The sequence below is a fragment of the Semicossyphus pulcher genome, unplaced genomic scaffold (genome assembly GCF_022749685.1).
Source record: "Semicossyphus pulcher isolate SPU_LCO1_2020_fin unplaced genomic scaffold, fSemPul1.0.p SCAF_20, whole genome shotgun sequence".
Lineage (NCBI taxonomy): Eukaryota > Metazoa > Chordata > Actinopteri > Labriformes > Labridae > Semicossyphus > Semicossyphus pulcher.
Window position 1 is genome coordinate 14,245,218 of NW_027211694.1, and position 17,843 is coordinate 14,263,060.

At 42.8% G+C, this 17,843-nt stretch overlaps 1 protein-coding gene across 3 annotated transcripts in view; it reads right to left on the reverse strand.

The window, feature by feature from the left end:
• dock4b (dedicator of cytokinesis 4b) overlaps nucleotides 1–16,019 on the reverse strand; it is a 141,068-nt gene extending 125,049 nt beyond the window's left edge. For all 3 annotated transcript variants that reach the window (XM_069670841.1, XM_069670843.1, XM_069670842.1), the window contains exon 1: nucleotides 15,873–16,019. In XM_069670841.1, coding sequence (XP_069526942.1) covers nucleotides 15,873–15,909 — 37 coding nt within the window. In that variant the 5' untranslated portion in view covers nucleotides 15,910–16,019. The remainder of the gene's footprint in view (nucleotides 1–15,872) is intronic.
• Nucleotides 16,020–17,843: the final 1,824 nt, after the last annotated feature.

The following is a 17,843-nucleotide window of genomic DNA, read 5'->3' on the forward strand; positions in this document are numbered from 1 at the left end:
CCTTTGACCTCAAAACAAACAGGGTGAAGCCACAGAATGTTTCCAAATAGCAAAGTAGGTGCATTCATGAACCTGTAGAACAGATACAGCTGCACTTTGACGACTACCAAAGAAGTTCTTCCGTTCTGCTTCAGGAGGCAACAGCAACATCAGCAGCTACTTTAACACATATGTCATAAGAGTGTGCAGCGCTGCATGCTCCATTTGTGCATCAGTATTTTTAGCATCCCTATACTCATTATGTCCGCACGGCACAGCAGAAGGCCCGGGCTGGTCTGTGTGAACTAAGAGAGAGAGAGAGACAGGAAGGAAGACAATGCACAGTTCTGCTCTAACTCTAGCATCTGTTTCACTCGCATGTACGCTGGCTGTGAAGAATGTTTGCTTTCGACAGCGCCAATCAAGTTTGTTTTTGAGGGTGATGGAAAACAAATACTCCTCGTTTCACTGCATCTCGAGTTCCTGTGTAGAAAAAAAAAAGGCAAAGTGAAGATGATGGGATTCAAGACGAGAGACATAAATCACTGATGTTACGCTATCCGCTACGCTACTCTTTCATGTTAAACTATTGAAACAACATGAAAGCATCTTCCTTCAAAAAGCTCACACTGTTCAAAGACTGAAAGATGATACCAGGCTTTGTGATGACCATCAAGGTCAAAGGGAACCCATGACAGGTCATTAGGCTGTAGATAAATAGGTAGGGGGGGATACATGATTCTTAAAGAGATTTCCATTATTGATCCATTAACAGGAGAAATTACTCTATGAGGGAAATACTTCTAGAAGGGCTGTGATGCTATTTTTAAACTTAAATGCCCTTGGGAATGAAATCAATGTATTCAAAACCATCTGCCATCAAAAGAGATTCTTTGAAATAAATGGAAGTTAATGTGGACATTGTCTATCTGCCGTCCAAGATTTTGTACTATGTCCACGCCAGCGTGTGTATATTTTATCTGAGGCCAGCTCTCGACACAAATTGCTTGTTAGCAAGAATAGCCAGAGGCCCCACAAGGTATGAGAACCATCCACAGGGAGGGAAAGCTGCTATAGGATCAAGCTTTGGTGAGCACAGCCAGCATACATACAAATATCTCCACTCTCAAGTCGTTTCCGTTGCTCGACCAACTGCCCGAGGTGTTCATCCGCCATCATCGCCCAGAACCAAGTGCTTTTTTCTCCCCGCACAAAGGCCCCCACAGTGGGGGTTTTCCTTCACGTTTCCCCTCTCGCCCCCACACAAAGGGGATCCATTTCAACCGCTTTTAGCAGCGCCACTTTCCGCTTTTAGTTCTTCAGACTCCCTCCCCTGAGGCTGCGACGGATGGAAAGAGGAAAATAAAGACACCAGGTGGATGCGTGGAGAGAGGTTAGGCTTGTGGCAAACAGGGGCCACTTCAAGCCAATCCCTCTGTGGTTGAATGTGGTCTTTTTTTGGTAATGCCTGGTGGGAGGAAAAGAAACTGATACCAGTGCCTGAAGTGACCCTGATGTCTGCTTTAGTGCATCAAAGCATTGGTGCAACATCAGAAGATATCTTTGAAATACAATACAGATTGGGGGGCTGCTTAACTAAGTAATTAAAAACATAGATTTTACTTGCGTGAAGCAGGCCGCCTGTTTATGACAATGCTAAAAGCTAAAGCAATAATAATTCTGAAAGTGTTGGAAAAACCAGCAAGGAGACTGAGCATTACTTTCAGCTGAGTATAACATCATCCCTGCTTGCTTCAAACCTTTAAACTGTAGATCAGATTCTCTCATTACTACAATTGTATTTTGGCTGTAGCAGCTAACTAGCTAGCTAACTAACTTAATTAAGGTTGCATAAAACAGGTGCTTTCAGTTAAGCAGTCATTATTTCAACCTATTATTTAATAAAGATTAAACAAACAAGATTTGACATGTTTGTTCTCGACTTCTAATGGTGCTGGACAGAGCTAGGATAGCCACTTTCCCCTCGCTTAATGCTAAGCTAGGCTATCTTCTGGCTAGGCTGTCTTCTGGCTACTGCTACATATTTAGCCGTTAGACGTGTGTGGTATCAATCTTCTCAGCTCACCCAGCCTACTGAATCAACAGAGGGAATCCTGTGTGTAATTTCCGTAAACAGAGCACAAAAAAGCGCTAATTCAATTGACTTTATTTTGGCTTGTAGCAGCTAGCAGCAACTAGCTAGCTAACTAACCAACTTGCTAACTAACTAGTGAATGGTGGTGAGCTGTACAGGTAATGTTGCATAAAACAGGTGCTTTCAGTGAAGCCCTCAAGTCTGTCTGATAAATAGCACACTACGTAATCTGCTGGTTAGCTAGCTCAAGTACAAAGACTGGAAACAGCTAGCCTTTCATATTTTATTTATTTATTAAGATTAAACAAACAAGATTTGCCGTGTTTGTTCTTGACTTCTAATGGTGCTGGACACAGCCTGGATACTTTTTTTCCCCTCGCTTAATGCTAAGCTAGGCTATTCGGCTAGTGTTTACTGCTACGTATGAGTGTGGTATCAAACTTCTCAGCTAACCCTCAGCAAGAAGCTGATTAGCATTAAACAACTCCTTTAACAACGTGAGAACACATAAAACGTCGACTCCATATCTCTGCAGTTCTCTCTCAAACCCTATTGAATCAAAAGGAATCCTGTGCGTAATTTCCAGAAAACAACACAAACAAAGCAAACCTTACAATGCACTGCGATGCCAATCTTTGGTGTTGCTAAGAAGGCTGAAAAGGCCCCATTCAATCAACAGTGACAGGCAGGAAGCTGAAAGACACTTGGTCGTCTCCCTTCAGACAAAATAAACTTCAAATGATCCAGCATTCTCAGATGTTTGTGTGGGGGGGGGGGTTATTAATTCAAAACAAGTATTTAACTAAGAAATCTGTTTCTGTCTCTGTGTGGTTTGAAGGCTTTCCTCTTAGCAGGATAAACTTTCCAAATAGGAACAGTCCCTGCAGAGAGGTCGGGTTGATAAGACAAGATGTAAGAAGTGAAGTGGGTTGCAGTTGGAGGTTTAGTCAACCTGATGAATTAAACAGACTCTCTGAGGCAAACACACTCTCCAACATCCACACAATTAATTTAGGAATTCATAAGAATCGTTCAGCTGGGGAGAACCAGTCTGTTTCAGTAATCATTTTTTGAGCTTTGTCCCTGAGACTGGAGTAAATCTTCAAAGTTTTGCCCCATAAATCTAAATGAATTCCCACATGCAGAATACATCCATATACCTTCTCCTGTTATAGAATAAAGCTATTTCAATCACCCGAGCAGCCTTGCGTGCAAAAAAAAAAAAATCAATTGCAATCGGGCTCGACACTTCAGTCTTAAATTGACTGAAAAAAAGAAGCCGTGACGAAAGGGAACGGGCAGGGGGCTGCAATGAAAAGCCCTTTTGAAAGTCAACCTGACATTAAACTGGCTTTTCTGTGCGCGGGCAGAGAGAGGAAGGAGGAAGTGAAGGGGAGCTGACAGAGGAGAGGTGAGGAGGACGGGCAGCGAGCCAGCACCTCGCATGCAGCAGGTTGACATGCAGAGGAGAGCCAGGCGAGAGCAGGAAACAGATCGCACACACACACACACACACACGAATGAACCTCACAGGGGGACAAAGATCAGATGTAGCAGGCGTATATACAACGATTCGACTGCAGCAGAGGTACACACACACAGACACACGCATTGGGCAGGTAATGAGACGGCTAACGGCAGCCAAGGTCGGAGAGGCCGCAGCCAGGCAGCAGCTGATCCTCCTATTGTGATCTAGAGACGGAGAGAGTGATGGAGAAAACAGTTCAATCTAAGACAAGACAGAGAGGATTCTAAACCAATCAATGTCACAGCCACAGCTCTTGAGCCAACAGTCAATATACACCCCTAATGTGGCATATAGTGTAGCAGCTTTATTTGTAGAAGAGATTTTCATTGTCAATTCTGAAATGATCATAGCTAAAACCTCTGATTCGAGTATCTGTAAACATGACCTAAGTAGCACCAACACAGGAGAATGCAGTGTCATTTTGGTGTAGTTTCTGCTCTGTAGCCGGCAAGAAAACAGCTGCCTCCTCCATTAAAAAACAAGATAGGTACAAAGACGATAAAGAGACCAGACAAAATGAGACAGAAACCATACACCATCTGTCTGCTGCTACATACACGTAAGTAATGGACTTGTGACAGACAGATGCTGAAGAAATGTAAGGAGGCAAAAAAAATCCTGCATATCAAAACTGGACTTTTCCCTAAGCAAGTTACTGTTACTACACCTGGGAGGATTTCTGTTCTGCTCTATGCTTGATCATTTTGAAGCACTGGGTCTATCATTTTAAACAAAGGGAAACAAAAGCAGCCTTCTCATTTCTAACCAGCATGCATCGATTGTGCAGACTGAAAAGACAGATTGCATCCCCTTTAGCTATTTAACTTATTAACACTAACCTCCAAGAGGTGGTTCATATGAAAGACGTGTAAATAAAGGAGCAGCTTCATCTATTGCGAGGTAAAGCTAGCTAGCTCTTGCTAATGTTTATGTGATAAGAAAAATGGATGCTCAGACTGTAATTTTGTTGTTATCATCTCCCTGTTCAGATACTTAGCTTAGCCTGCAATAGGAAAAACGTGGAGTTTGAACTTCCCCAATTAAGAATAAAGGAAAAAAACAGCTGTTAACTAGCTAATGTTAGCTTACCCCAGCGTTATCCACATAATAGCATAGGGTTAGCTAATGATGTGCTCCTTGGCCAGTATAAGTGCACACTGTGTTAGCATTTGCTGCTTATGTATAGGGTCAGTATGTTATCCATCTTTTCAAATGTGCTCCTGGTTTTAAGTAAGATGTTCACTGTTGCTAAGCTATAACTGAACTGGATTTAGCTAACAGTCATATTGATATTTCTGGCTGCTACTGTGCGTCTAGCTATATACCCCTTTCCTTTCAAAATGGCGCATTGACGCAGACTTTTTCAGGCCCGGAAAGAACCACAAAAAAATGCAGATTGTCTATCTTCCCATTGCCAGTGGAGTATACTCCTGTCGGTCTCTTTTCTGTTGCGTCACCGTCTGATGTCACAAATGTGCCGGAAACAGGGCTAGTAAAAAATATAGTATGCAAAAACAGCTTGCAGTACACTATGCTCTTTGGTACGCAGCATGGAGGCCTCATTCAGTCTATGTATCAAACTCGGTGCCGACAAATTTGGAACGATGTTCCAGCGCTGCTTGGACGGAGACGGGCGGAATTTGAGGCTGAGATGATAGCGGAGATCAGCCCGTCGACCCGGGTTCTTGTTCTCATCATTGCCGATCGGAGCCGAGGCGATAATTACCCGGGTCTACTGCAGAGTCATTTGACCCGGGTCTGAATGCCGATTGTAACCTTTCCCACGAATCAAAAAAGCCAGGTGTTAGCGACTTCCTATTTTAAATCTCATTTTAGACTGATATGCTTCCAGTAAAATAAATAATAAATAATATAAATATTATAAATAATAATTAATAGGATTTGATGGGGTGTAAAGTATGTAGCCCAACAAAGAGACGTACAACATCTGCTGTAGCCGCAGCTCCGCTCCAAAGCCTGTGGGGCAACTGTAGTGCTTCATCATCTTCAGACTTCCAGTCCACCGAGGATGCCGCAAAAACACACCCACAAATACAACACAGCAACATGCACACAGGTATACAAACTCATAATTTGCAACATTGGATACACACAGGAAAGCGCAGCCACAAATATGCATTAAACACAGGAGGCAAACACACACCGTATCTGGGGATATCTAGGACAGGTGAGTATGGATGGAGGGGAGGGAAGGAGGAAAGAGACACATGTGGAATAGAGATAAAGGGGGAACAGAATGCAGCACAGATAGAGGAAAGTGGGCTAGTAAAAGAAACGTGTAGAAAAAAGCAGAGCAGAGAAGGAATGAGTGAGCGATGGAGGAGAAGAGAGAGGCAGAAAGTGAGATAAGGGTCGTCACAGTGCGACCTGCTGTCTCTGGAAACAGTCACTCTGCAGGAGTGTGAGGAAGAGTGGCAGGGGAGAGAGAAAATGATACACAGAGGAGAAACAGAATACAAATACAAACGCATTTTCAAAAGCAGAGGAGGAGAGAGGGAAAAGATGAGGCCAGCAAGGTGTGGACAGTAATGTGAGTGAACGCCCAGTCAAGGTCGAGCAATGGCGTCTACAAGCTTAGACCTTTCACCCTCTTCCTCTGCCTCTGTCTCTCTCGCCGACATTAATCCCGACCGTCGCCAGGATGGGGAACTCCTGGCAGTGTCCTCGGTGACCCGAACAGGACTGTGATGCTTTTCAGAGGAGCAGAGCTGCACATTTAAAAGCACATTTATTTTAAGTGTCTTGGCACTCAGAGGAATTTAGGCCATGTGCAAAAATGCATCTTTAGCGCTCAGTTATGGCATTCAAGCCACACTAAGCCAGTGATTTACACAGCTTAAATCTGACCTTACATACTCCACTTCCTGTCTTAAGCGCCACAGTGAGGGTGACATTTGCGGTTTTGAGTGAAATATCTCAACACCCAGTGAATGTACTGTAATGACTCCTTGACTTTTCATGATCAGGTTTATGACTAAACACTTCCAATGAATGAACTGTCACATTCACCCATTTACACACTGATGGCAAAGGCCTATGTGCCAATGAGATCTATGCATTGGGGTTTCTCATCCCTAGCAGTAAGGGATCGAACCCCCAACCGTCCGATTGAGAGACGACGACTCCTACCACTACCACCGAGCCACAGCCGTCCCTAATGTTAGCATTTAAGTTTAGCATAAAAGCTAGTAAATGTTATAGTTCCTAAACATCAATATACTAGCATTGTCACCGTGTGAATATTTAGCATACTGATGTTAGCTTAGGTGGCCTCACAGAGCTGCTAGCGTTGCTGCAGTCTCTTAGTGTTGTAACAAGGCAACCCTCTTACACACAGATTTGCTTAAAGTTTCCTGAACACAAGTAGCCACTGCTAAAGTAAAATATATAAAAGTGACACATGTACCATTATGATAATCTATGCTCTGTAAACATTTTGTTTGGCACTCTCAAGAAGAGCCTGATTGATAAATCTACCTATCAGGCTGGTGTATTGGCTAATATTAGCTTAGCGCAAATATTTCAGTACGTCGGCAGGGTCCAAAATTAGCAACCGCTACTCGCCAAATGCAGGTAAAAATCTTTATTGGCGACTAAAATAAGTGAGGTTGGGCGCCATTTGCGAGTGCTCCCATCACTACAAAACATACTCCAAGTTTTGCAACAACTCTGCACGTCGCTGGCGTGTGAAAATTGTATCGCAATCCTTTGATTGACCCTCGCTGACCAAAATCGGCTCGATCATGCTTCCTTTATTTAGCTCACGCGGGACTCTAGTGCATCAACAGTAGTTAAGAAACAGTGTATAATAGATAGCGTAGATTTCAGTTTTCCTACTCTAAAATATTGTACAAGTATATTCTTATCTTGGTTGCAATTCTTTAAAGCTCCTGTGAGGAACTTTCGGTTTGTGTTGACATTGGCGCCCCCTGTGGACAAAGCCGTACCTCTTATCTCTTAGTTGATTTTGTCCTGTACATGTTTAAGTGGTGGCATTAAAAATAACCATATAGAAATAATCAATCTTGTTGCTGATGGACTGGTTTGCTTTTGTAGCTCATACAGAGTAATCAGAATTAATTTAAGTCTGTTTCATAACCAGCGAAAAAACTCTTCACAGGAGCTTTAAGTTAGCCACTGGTCATCCCAATAGCTTCTAAAGGACATGTATTAAATTTTGGTTTGCAAATCATCAGAAAACTAAGATGAGTAGAAAGAACACATGAGGTCATTTTTGTGTTGTTTTCGCTTTTTAGAGTGGATATACTGTCTCCCGAATAGGTGTCGACGTGTCCTTCGTGTCATCATAAAACTGGGGTAAAAAGCATAGGACGAGGAGGAAATTCGCTCTGGATGCAGATTCGGCCTGACGAGGGGTCAATCATCCAACAGAGAAATACATGACACAGCAGAACGACACAAAGAACTGGACCAAAGCCATCTGTAGAAGTCTCCAGTGCAAACACAACCCCCACTGTGTGAAGGAAAGTGTGAGAGGCCATGTCTATATGTGAGAATTAGCAGGGTAATTGAAGACACAGACAACCACGACCATTAGCTCTTCCCATTCTTAAATTATGCATATGTCCTTACAGCACGGTGTGAAACTTTATTAGCCATCAATAATACATTAATGATATAAGACTTATTCTGAACAGGCCATAACTTAACCTTTTTATTAGCATGTTAATAATGAATTAAGAGGTAGAAGTAGCTATGACTACTGTGAGGTGTATGGGAAAATGGAAGCCTTGAGGTCATTGTGATGCGCCGGGTCATCCACACAAGCGCTCACACAAATCAATGTACACTTCCTTTATGGTCAATACACGCAGGGCAGGATTACAGCCGTGTTAGACTGACGCAGAACCAGCGTTAGCATCCCTTCTCTGCTGCAAATGAGCACAAAAAACGAGCATCTCTCGGCGCATAAACAGCTCTCCTCACCCGCCAATCACAGTGATTGTCACCGGCAGACGCCCTTCGTTTATGAAAATGGCATGTCAGTCATTTTTCTCTCGGCCCACACGGATGCCAGAAACACACGCGGATAAATACACACCAATACTCGCGCTCTCGCTTCGACTACAGGAGCCACACTGATCAGTTAAGCTTCTGCATTCCTAATAGGACATATCCCATTAACCTCTCTCACGCAGGGATCAAGGATTGATATCAGAGCGGGGAACCACAACAGCGCTACACCACAACAGGCATGCTACAGAGACGCAGAGTGTTTCATAACAGTGATGAGAGCCAAAAACGTGGATGGGTTTGATCAAAAACCACAAATTGCATTCAGATCTTCAGAAATTCTCCACAGCAAAAATTGTCTTTGCAGGCATTTTAATGCAGATTTTAAGATCCTGTCATTCTTATTAAAACACCAAGACAATGGATTAAACCTTTGGACGGCTAACTGTTAGAAAACTGTGAAAAAGCTCTTAAGACTATTAAGGATACGTGTTAAATGTCTTGTTTTGTCCAAACACTAGTCCAGAAAAGATCCACATTTATATTTTTGTCAAATATAACAAAGAAAAAGGTGCAAATCCTCAGGTGTGAGGAGTTGGAAATTGCAATTCTTTTGCCAATTTATGACTGAAAAATGACAAATAAGTAAATAATTATCAAAATAGTTGGTGATTAATTTCTTATGACACATCAATGAATCCACTTATCTCACGTTATCTGTTTCTGCAGATTATGGCTTGAAAATGACATCGGCATCGACAGATATGTCAATTTTCCGCCGATATTTTCCGCCGATAAATCAATGCTTTAATTATGCCTAAATGCTCGATGATTCTCTAAAAAAACTTGATGGTACGACATTAACTCGACGCGAGTGTGCGCGTGTACTGCCTGCACCACACCTCTTCCTTCAAGCGTGAAGAAGGGTGAAAGATGTCTGCGGTGTGGCAGTTTTTTGGCCACTACAATAAAGCCGTTTTCCCACTGATCAAAACGCTAAATTTAGGTGGGAAAGGGGTATAAGAGTAGGCATGATATCAATTCCACTACAGGGGAGAGTTGATGTTGTCTGCAATTAGGTGGAAAAAACATGTGCCTAATATTGTATATTGGTATTGAAATCGGCAATCGGCAAAAAGGGTTGGAAAATATCGGTATATCGGATATCAGCATTGTGCATCCCTATTTGCAACTACCAGACAGAGCAGCATTTGAAAGCCATACTTCGTATCAATCCAATGTGAAATCATGGTCATCATTGTATCCAAGTGCATTCTGGTAAACTGGAAATCACTCAGCCATCTCAGAGGAGCGGCTTCATCTCCCCGCAGCGAGCGCACTTCACTGCCACTGGAGTGGAAACGAAGGAAAGCTCCCCCCTGCTGCCTGTCTCAACATCATACATGGATGTGGACAGACAATTACAGGCGTATTGGTTTGTTCGTGTCACCGACTCCAGTGGGATTCACAAGAGGCATCCCTGGAGTGTGTGTGGCATAAAGTGAAAGAAAAGAGGTAACATATTTTTTTCCAATAAAAACTGTAACCGAGGTGACACAATCGTGTATATTCAAATGTTGCTGGATCCAAACAAGCAGGCAATGTTTGCTCTGTTTGAGTGTTTTGTTCTGTAATTGCATAATAAATAGAGCATGATTTAATTGTATAAAACAAACCAACCAGCGATGGCATTCCTCCAGCTCTGTCCTCATGTTTGTGCCACAATGGTTATTATTATCAGGCTGAATCAGCAATGAATGAGCCCGTCATATGTCACATGTCCATGTCGATTTATTTAACCCTTCCGTGATGCACACCAGGGAGCAGCTTGCGCACGGTAGTGGGCTGGGTGGTTAACTATCTTGCTCTCTATTTTATTCTTATTTTCTGCATCTGTTCAATTCCCAAAGGGGCCTCCTACGGTCTCCTTCCGTGCTGAGTGATTGCACTGGGCGAGTGCGTGGAGGAGAAGGGGTGCTATCTCTGCAGATGGAGACGAGGAAGCAATTACAAGCTGGTAGGCTTCACCTCACCACGCCCCCTCCCCCCACTGTCCTCGCATACATCGCCTTGGGGCTTGCTGCATTAGGGAATCATGGGTATAATGGTGGAATGGGCCTCCGGGTCCCCCTCCAAAACAACCTGCTAATCCCCTGTGGAGAGAGGGGTACGGGAGGGAAGAAGGGGATGAATTTGGGGGTAACAGGGCAAGGCGGACAACCCCGACAATGAGTCCACCCCTGACACGCGCCAGCACCCATCACCCCCCCTTCCTCCACTCCCCATCAACCGCAGCGACATCCCCCTAGGGAGAAGCCAGCGATGTCAGCCATAGGAGAAACAGGAAAACCCCCAGGTCCGACATCGGCCCCTCCATCGCAGCCAGGCCTTCGAGCTGGAGCGTTCAATCAGGCCACTGTCTGCATCCGATGCTGCTCTTTTCAACAGAATGGAACAGCGTTGCGTTCAAACTTCTCCAACCAATTGTGGGGAATTCAACATGCACGCACATGCATGCAGACCAGCTCGTTAAAATGGTTTAATTATGTCTGGGAAATTATGATGAGCAATGACATGCTTGATTGGTTGTATCAAAGGGATTTAATGAGGAGAAAGGCCTCACTCTCTGTCTGCGGCATTAACTCGATGTCTACTCTAAACATGACACAATGCAGCCTCAAGTGTGTACTATAGTTAGATGTACCATTTTTTCCGTCCTGATACCAATTCTGATACTGGCCGATAGTAGGTACCCCTCCGAAACTAGTGTGATGAAGAATATAAAGAATATTGGTTTAAAAACACTTGCTAGCCGTTACTTACGTAACACTCTCCACTAGCATCACACTGCTGTTGTTTGTTAAGGCAGTATCGGAGGCCGATACAGATACTGGTATTGGTATCGGCTTGGTATTGCTATTGGTATCAGTATCGGAACAACTCTATCTGAGTCACTGATACCCCTTCCCACGGAAATTAGAGCGTTGACGCAGGTTTTTCATACCTGGGAAGAGCCGCTAATAAATGCCAATTGTCTCCATTCCCATTGCCAGTGAAGTATACTCCTGTCGGTCTCTTTTCTGCTGCGTCACCGTCTGACTTCACAAACGCGCTGGAAATAGGGTTAGTGAACAGTGAAGATGTTACGGTTGTTAGGTCTTTACTCATTCAGTCTGTTTATCAAACTCTGCGCTGACTAATTTGGAACCATGTTCGAGCGCTGCTCGGACAGAGACGGGCGGAATTTGTAGCTGAGATGACAAGGAGTCGCAGAAGTTACCCACGGAGCATAGCATCGCGCAGGAAAGGGGACAGAGATTAGCGTGTCGACCCGGGTTTTGTGTTCCCATCATTGCCGATTGGAGCCTAGGCAATGATGATGTCTGAATGCCGACTGTAACCTTTCCCACTAAGCAAAAAAGCCGGGTGTTAGCGGGTTTTTTGACGAGTGGAAAAGGGGCTTGACTTAGCCAATGTGTGTTTGTTTACAGTGATATGTGTGACATATTCATCATACTCATATGCAGAATCCAAGATTCAGTCAGCTCAACTCCACCCTCATGTCTCCTCTTATCCTCTGTTACCCGATCTCATAATTTTTATTGCCAACGAAACCCATCTTTGTGCTCAAAAACCCAGCTTTGATATCCTCCCTCCTGGCTCAATCTAATGTCTCCACATCCCAATTCCATTTAGGAGTCAGATATTAACATCATCTCATCAATCTTCCAACCTTTTTGCTTCGGGTTAAAAACCAGTAATCACTCCACTGGTGGGCTAATGGGCACCTTAACATCAACTCGCTGAGAGTCCATTCATATTTCATCACTGGCAGTGGCCCCCTCCGTCCTCCCAGGGCCCCGCTTCGCTAGTAAGGCGAATCGACATCAAACGCCGCAACCTTCCAATTAAGCAGCGAGACGCTCTGATCTCATCTCGATTTGGCCTGAGATCAAATGTTCCTGTAAGGATCCAAGGATTTCCAAGGCCTTTTAGTTAGCCTGCCTCCCTGTCAGAAGGGGATAAAATGTTCGCTGAAAGCACCTGGAGGAGATCACATTTAAAATGGCTGAGGCAAGGACTTCCTTGTACCAATATTTAGATATCACAGCCATTCTACAGCACGGATATTCATAAAAGACCCGACGGGGCTGAATAGAAAAGTTTAAACAGATGTGGATCAATGATGTTAGCTGTGCTAAGTTGTGATTTAGCTCAGCGCCGTTCCAGGTAGCGTTTTGCTGTAAGTTGTGGAGGAGACCTGTGGAAAGGCAGCAGCTGTTCCTCCGGCATGAATAATTTAGGATCAGATTCCATCTGGGGATAAACAGCCATTACTGGTCTATGGTTATTTGGAAACAAGGATAAACATTTGGCTATCCTCTTCTCCTGCAAAATGTGTGAACAATTTGGAGTAGAGCTCGACTGATATATCAGACGGCTTATATCGGGTCGATAATTTATCTGTGTTTACAGAACTCATAATGCAAAAAACTATTTTTGGGCTGCGAAGAAATTATGTAATGAAGTAGTTGTTTTATAATCAGCACTGCCTGCAGCATATGTAGCAGAGCAGCACAGCTGCGCAGACACCAGAATTGATCAACTGATATATATAAGTCAGCCGATATTATTGGGCCAATATATATCTGTATCTACAAAACTTATAATGCAAAGAACTATTTTGGGCTGATTTAGAAATGGTGTAATTAACTTTACAACAATTGCAGCATATGTAGCAGAGCATCACAGCTGAGCAGACACTAGAATTAATCGACTGATATATAAGTCAGCCGATATTATCGGGCCGATAATATATCTGTATCTACAGAACTCAATGCAAAACACTATTTTTGGGCTGCTTTAGAAATGATGTCATCTTTATTATTATCTCAGCACTGCCTGCCGCATATGTAGCAGAGCATCACAGCTGATTAGACACTACAATTAGTCGACAATATATCGCCTAATAATGTTAAATATCCTTTAATAAAGTGATTTGGATGAGTATGAGGACCTTTTCATATTCATATTAGTAGAAAATCACATAGAAAGGTCTCTTTTTTTTCATGCTCCAAAAACTATATCACCTGCCATATCAGTAATAGGGGTATTATTCTACACTAAAATTAGGCTAGTATCATATATGTTTTTAAATCCCACATCGTTCAAGCTTAAGTTTGGAGACCAGCTCATGGAATTACTGCCTTGTCATGTGTAACACCATCACCAATTCCACATTTACACCCACACTATCTGTGATTGGCCAGCTTTCACATTTCGTGTTTGCAAATGAAAAAAGCAGACTTAAAATTGATGCCATTATTACTATATTTAAACATATCTTTCAAGCAGTCTGGAACAGCTAGAGACACCTTTGTCTGACAAATTGTAGCATCCCTGGTTGTGCTCAATAGTCTCTTTTAAAGTCTCCATTGATCCACTTAAACAGAACGAAGGACATTCTCAGACGCTGAAAGAGAATGTACATTACAGTAAAACCAAAGACCAAAAGCACATCATCCTTTCCATCTTCAGACTGAAGAGACATTTAAACTGCAGGAGCAGACAAATTAAACCTGCTGTCATAATAACCAAAAAACAACCTGTTCCACTGAACAGTTTATCAGCATATATGTGCGAGCATGTGTGTGACTGTGTGTCATGAGTAGCCTCAATTTCACAACAGGAAAACATCCCAAGTTCCTTCCTCAAAGCGGGCCACAATGAAGTGCACAGCTGCCAAAACATGTGTTAAAACACAAATCACAGTCAATTAAAGGAGTCTTATTGCTGTGATTTGGGAAAAAAAAGGGATAAAGAGCCTTAATCCCATTAACAGGGCCCCCTGTAGCAGTTTGGGGACAATAGCAACCCTTCAAAATAAATGTCTTCCTTTTATCCAGCCAAGTGAACTTTGAGGGAATGGGTTTAAGAGGCTAAATAGAATAAATCTATTCTGCCCTGTCAAAATATGGGCTCAAGAGGACTCTTGCCCTGCACAGGATTAAGTTATAATACAATATATCTGCAAAGTGACCAATGTCAGGCCCTTACATGGACAGAGAGGGGAAACAAGTCTGCACCAGGGGGAAATTTAGCAAAGCAGTCAAGTGACCGGACTGCAGAGTGTGACAAGGAGAGGCCAAAGGCTAGTTTCTGGTTCACTGTGCTTCACTGATTTCAGGTCACAGCAGCAAGGTGGCACAAAGTGCATTTTTGGCAGTAGGCAACATTTAGAAGAGCCCTGAGGCTGGATTATTATGCAATCAGATAGGGCACGTACAAAAATAAAAGCACAATAAGGAGAATAATAATACATCTCATCAAGAGGGGTTTTCTGTCCACTTTTTCCTGGATTCTTATACAGATTACAAAATGATTATTGGCTCGTTTTCACAGAGGGCTCAAAGGGACCAGAGCATCACACACAGAGCAGACCAGTATCTCAGGGGAATACAATTATGAGACATTTAAGCCGCCTCTCAGCAGCCACATCTCAATGAGACCCTTTTTTGTGGGTAAAGACAAGCAAGGAAGAAATTCCTACCACACCAACAGGACAAAGTCTGTGTGGGATTTTTTCTCTCCCCTCCTCATTTGGCTGGCATTGGTTGCGTTGTTGTCGCTTGTTTGTCTCACTTCAGTGTTTGATCCAGAGCCCCCCGACAGCCCTGGAACAATGCAGTGAAGGATACACACATTTCCAGGACCTCTCAAGGTCCACAGCAATCTTAATGCCGAATGAATTAAAAATGCTACCCTTTGTTTTTCCCTTAGATTTGTGTTCCTTTCGAAGAATTGGCAGGGGGTTGAGCGAAATAAACAGACATACAGCGACAGTCTGTGCCAAGCAGCTGATTTTTTCCCCCATTCATTCAAACAGACGCAGAAAACAAGAGTAAATACAAATCTCAGTAGTTTATTCACACGCAATGCAAGTAAAAAAAGGGCAAAAACCAAGTAAGGTAAAAAAAAATGTAATTGAAGCTGTTAATTTCGCAAACCATGGGGGGTCAAAGCGACAACCCTGTGCTTTGCAATGTGGCAATCAGATGAAAACCAACCTCTCATCCAGCGCTGTTTAAAGAGAGCTGATGCTGCCTTCACAAGCTAAAAAAAACACTCAATGTAACACTTCACAGTGGTGGAAATCCACATTAGCAGAGCCAGTTCACCTCTGCAAGCCTACCACACATCCACACATGCCCTACAGCTGAATGTGAGTGAACGTAGAGGACAGCAGTTTAAAAAACATAAAGGCAATAAACTTACCGACGCCGTATTTCTCATGTTCTGTAGGTATCCACATGTTTACGGTCGGCACATTTAAGTGAGTTGTCGGAATAGCAGCGAAATGCAAGGTTTTGGTCCCGTGTAACGCATTCTATTGGTGTGCTTTCCTCCGGTCTGTAGTAGGAGTCATTGTTTAGGTTACAGGGAGAGAAAGCGCTGCTGCTGCCGCTGCTGCTGCTGCTCGTAGTGGTACGGAGACATGCTGCCTTCATGTGCTGTCGGAAATTTGATCATCAGGGGGTCAACGCACCCGGAGGGCACAGGGAAAGTAAATCAAATTCGTGACATAAGGGGAGGCGAGAACGAAAGCAGCTTAAAGATAAAGATACTTAAATTGGTGCATTTAGAAAGTATTTTGTGTTTTTTGGTTTTTATGTAATATCTAGTTCGTGACTGTTTCACTCATCACTATTTAAGTTGCTCTATGAAATTGACCCTTTTCCTACAGGCAGTTTATTTATTTATTTTTTTACCATTAACGTGTAATTACAGGTAGGCGCTATTTACCTTCTGTAAGTGTACCTCTAATGCCATACCCACTTACAGCAAATATCTTAGCTTGCCAAATGTTATAGGTTATTTTACAGACATAAAGATGCTTTGCATTGAAATATTCCATGAATAAAACAGGCTAACGCATAAATGCCAGTAACGTTTTGACCAATTAGGCTATTTTTCCAGTGGAAATTGATGAGAAAGTACGTCATTAGTCAAAAGACATATATATCATCTGCTCTCAGTTTAAAATTGCTAGCTTGCTTCTATACATGATAGATATACAAGATATACCCAAACTCTGACAATATAATTTAGATAGAAATGTAAACTAGGCAATACATAATATATTTGCCTTGACCGTTACCGCAGGCATCTCAAAAATACACTAAACTAAAATTGAGAATATTATGATATTGATATCATGAGTTATAAAATGATAAGAACCTAACTTAGACGTCTTCATTTGGCCGTGGCACTGCAAAATAACATCGTTTTAGTTACACCAAATACAGAGAATTCCCCAAGTAGTCTCAACTTAAATTGTTTTGTTTTATATCATAACCACTTGAATTTGGAAGTGGAAGCTGAGATTTAAAAAAATCAAAAGTGAGAATTCACGAGGAGTACTTGAATGCAGCGGCATCGCCAGCGCAGCGAGAAAATGAGGGCAATGCATTCTGGGACTTGTAGTAGAACCCAATGACGTCAATGTGGATGTGAAGATCCCTGTACCCACGATATCTTTTACAGCCATATGAAAGAGGAAGAAAGAAAGAAAGCAGACGCAATAAGTCATTCACATGAAACACTACATATAGCTCAAATTTCCTGTTATTAATCTAGAACATGACCTTGTAACAGTGAAGAGTCCTCTCTCGGACACACAGACCTTCTACTGGGACAACTGGGGCATGAAAAATACATGAGACTACATGAGAAGAAGCAGGAAACTGGAGGGAGTTCCACAGCCAAAATGAAAGAGTTCAACACACTGCTCTCAGTGTGTGTACGTGCATGAGAGAGTGAGTTTGAACAGGCCTGTGTTGCATGTGGATGAGTGCATATACACCCAATGTCACACATTTTTTATGAGCCTGCTGTCCTCAGCATCTAATACATCTATAGCACCCATACACTTCACCTTCCCCCCCTTCTGTTCCATTCCCTTTGCTAACTCTCATCATCTTCTCGGCGTAGCGTGTTGTGTTCGAGTACAAAGAATTTATGTAAAAATGCATTCTAATGCATGTTCATTTCACATGCTGCAAATGGTGCATTAAAATGCTTTGAAGTGTCAAATGTGCACCCCTTTTCTCTCTGTCTCATCACTAGTTCGCATGTCCGCTTACCCATTCACCTTTGTAGTTTACATGGTGAATTATGGATGGATATGGCATGAAAAAGCAAGCGACCCGAGGCTCGATGCAAGCTTTATAGGTTAAAAACATATCC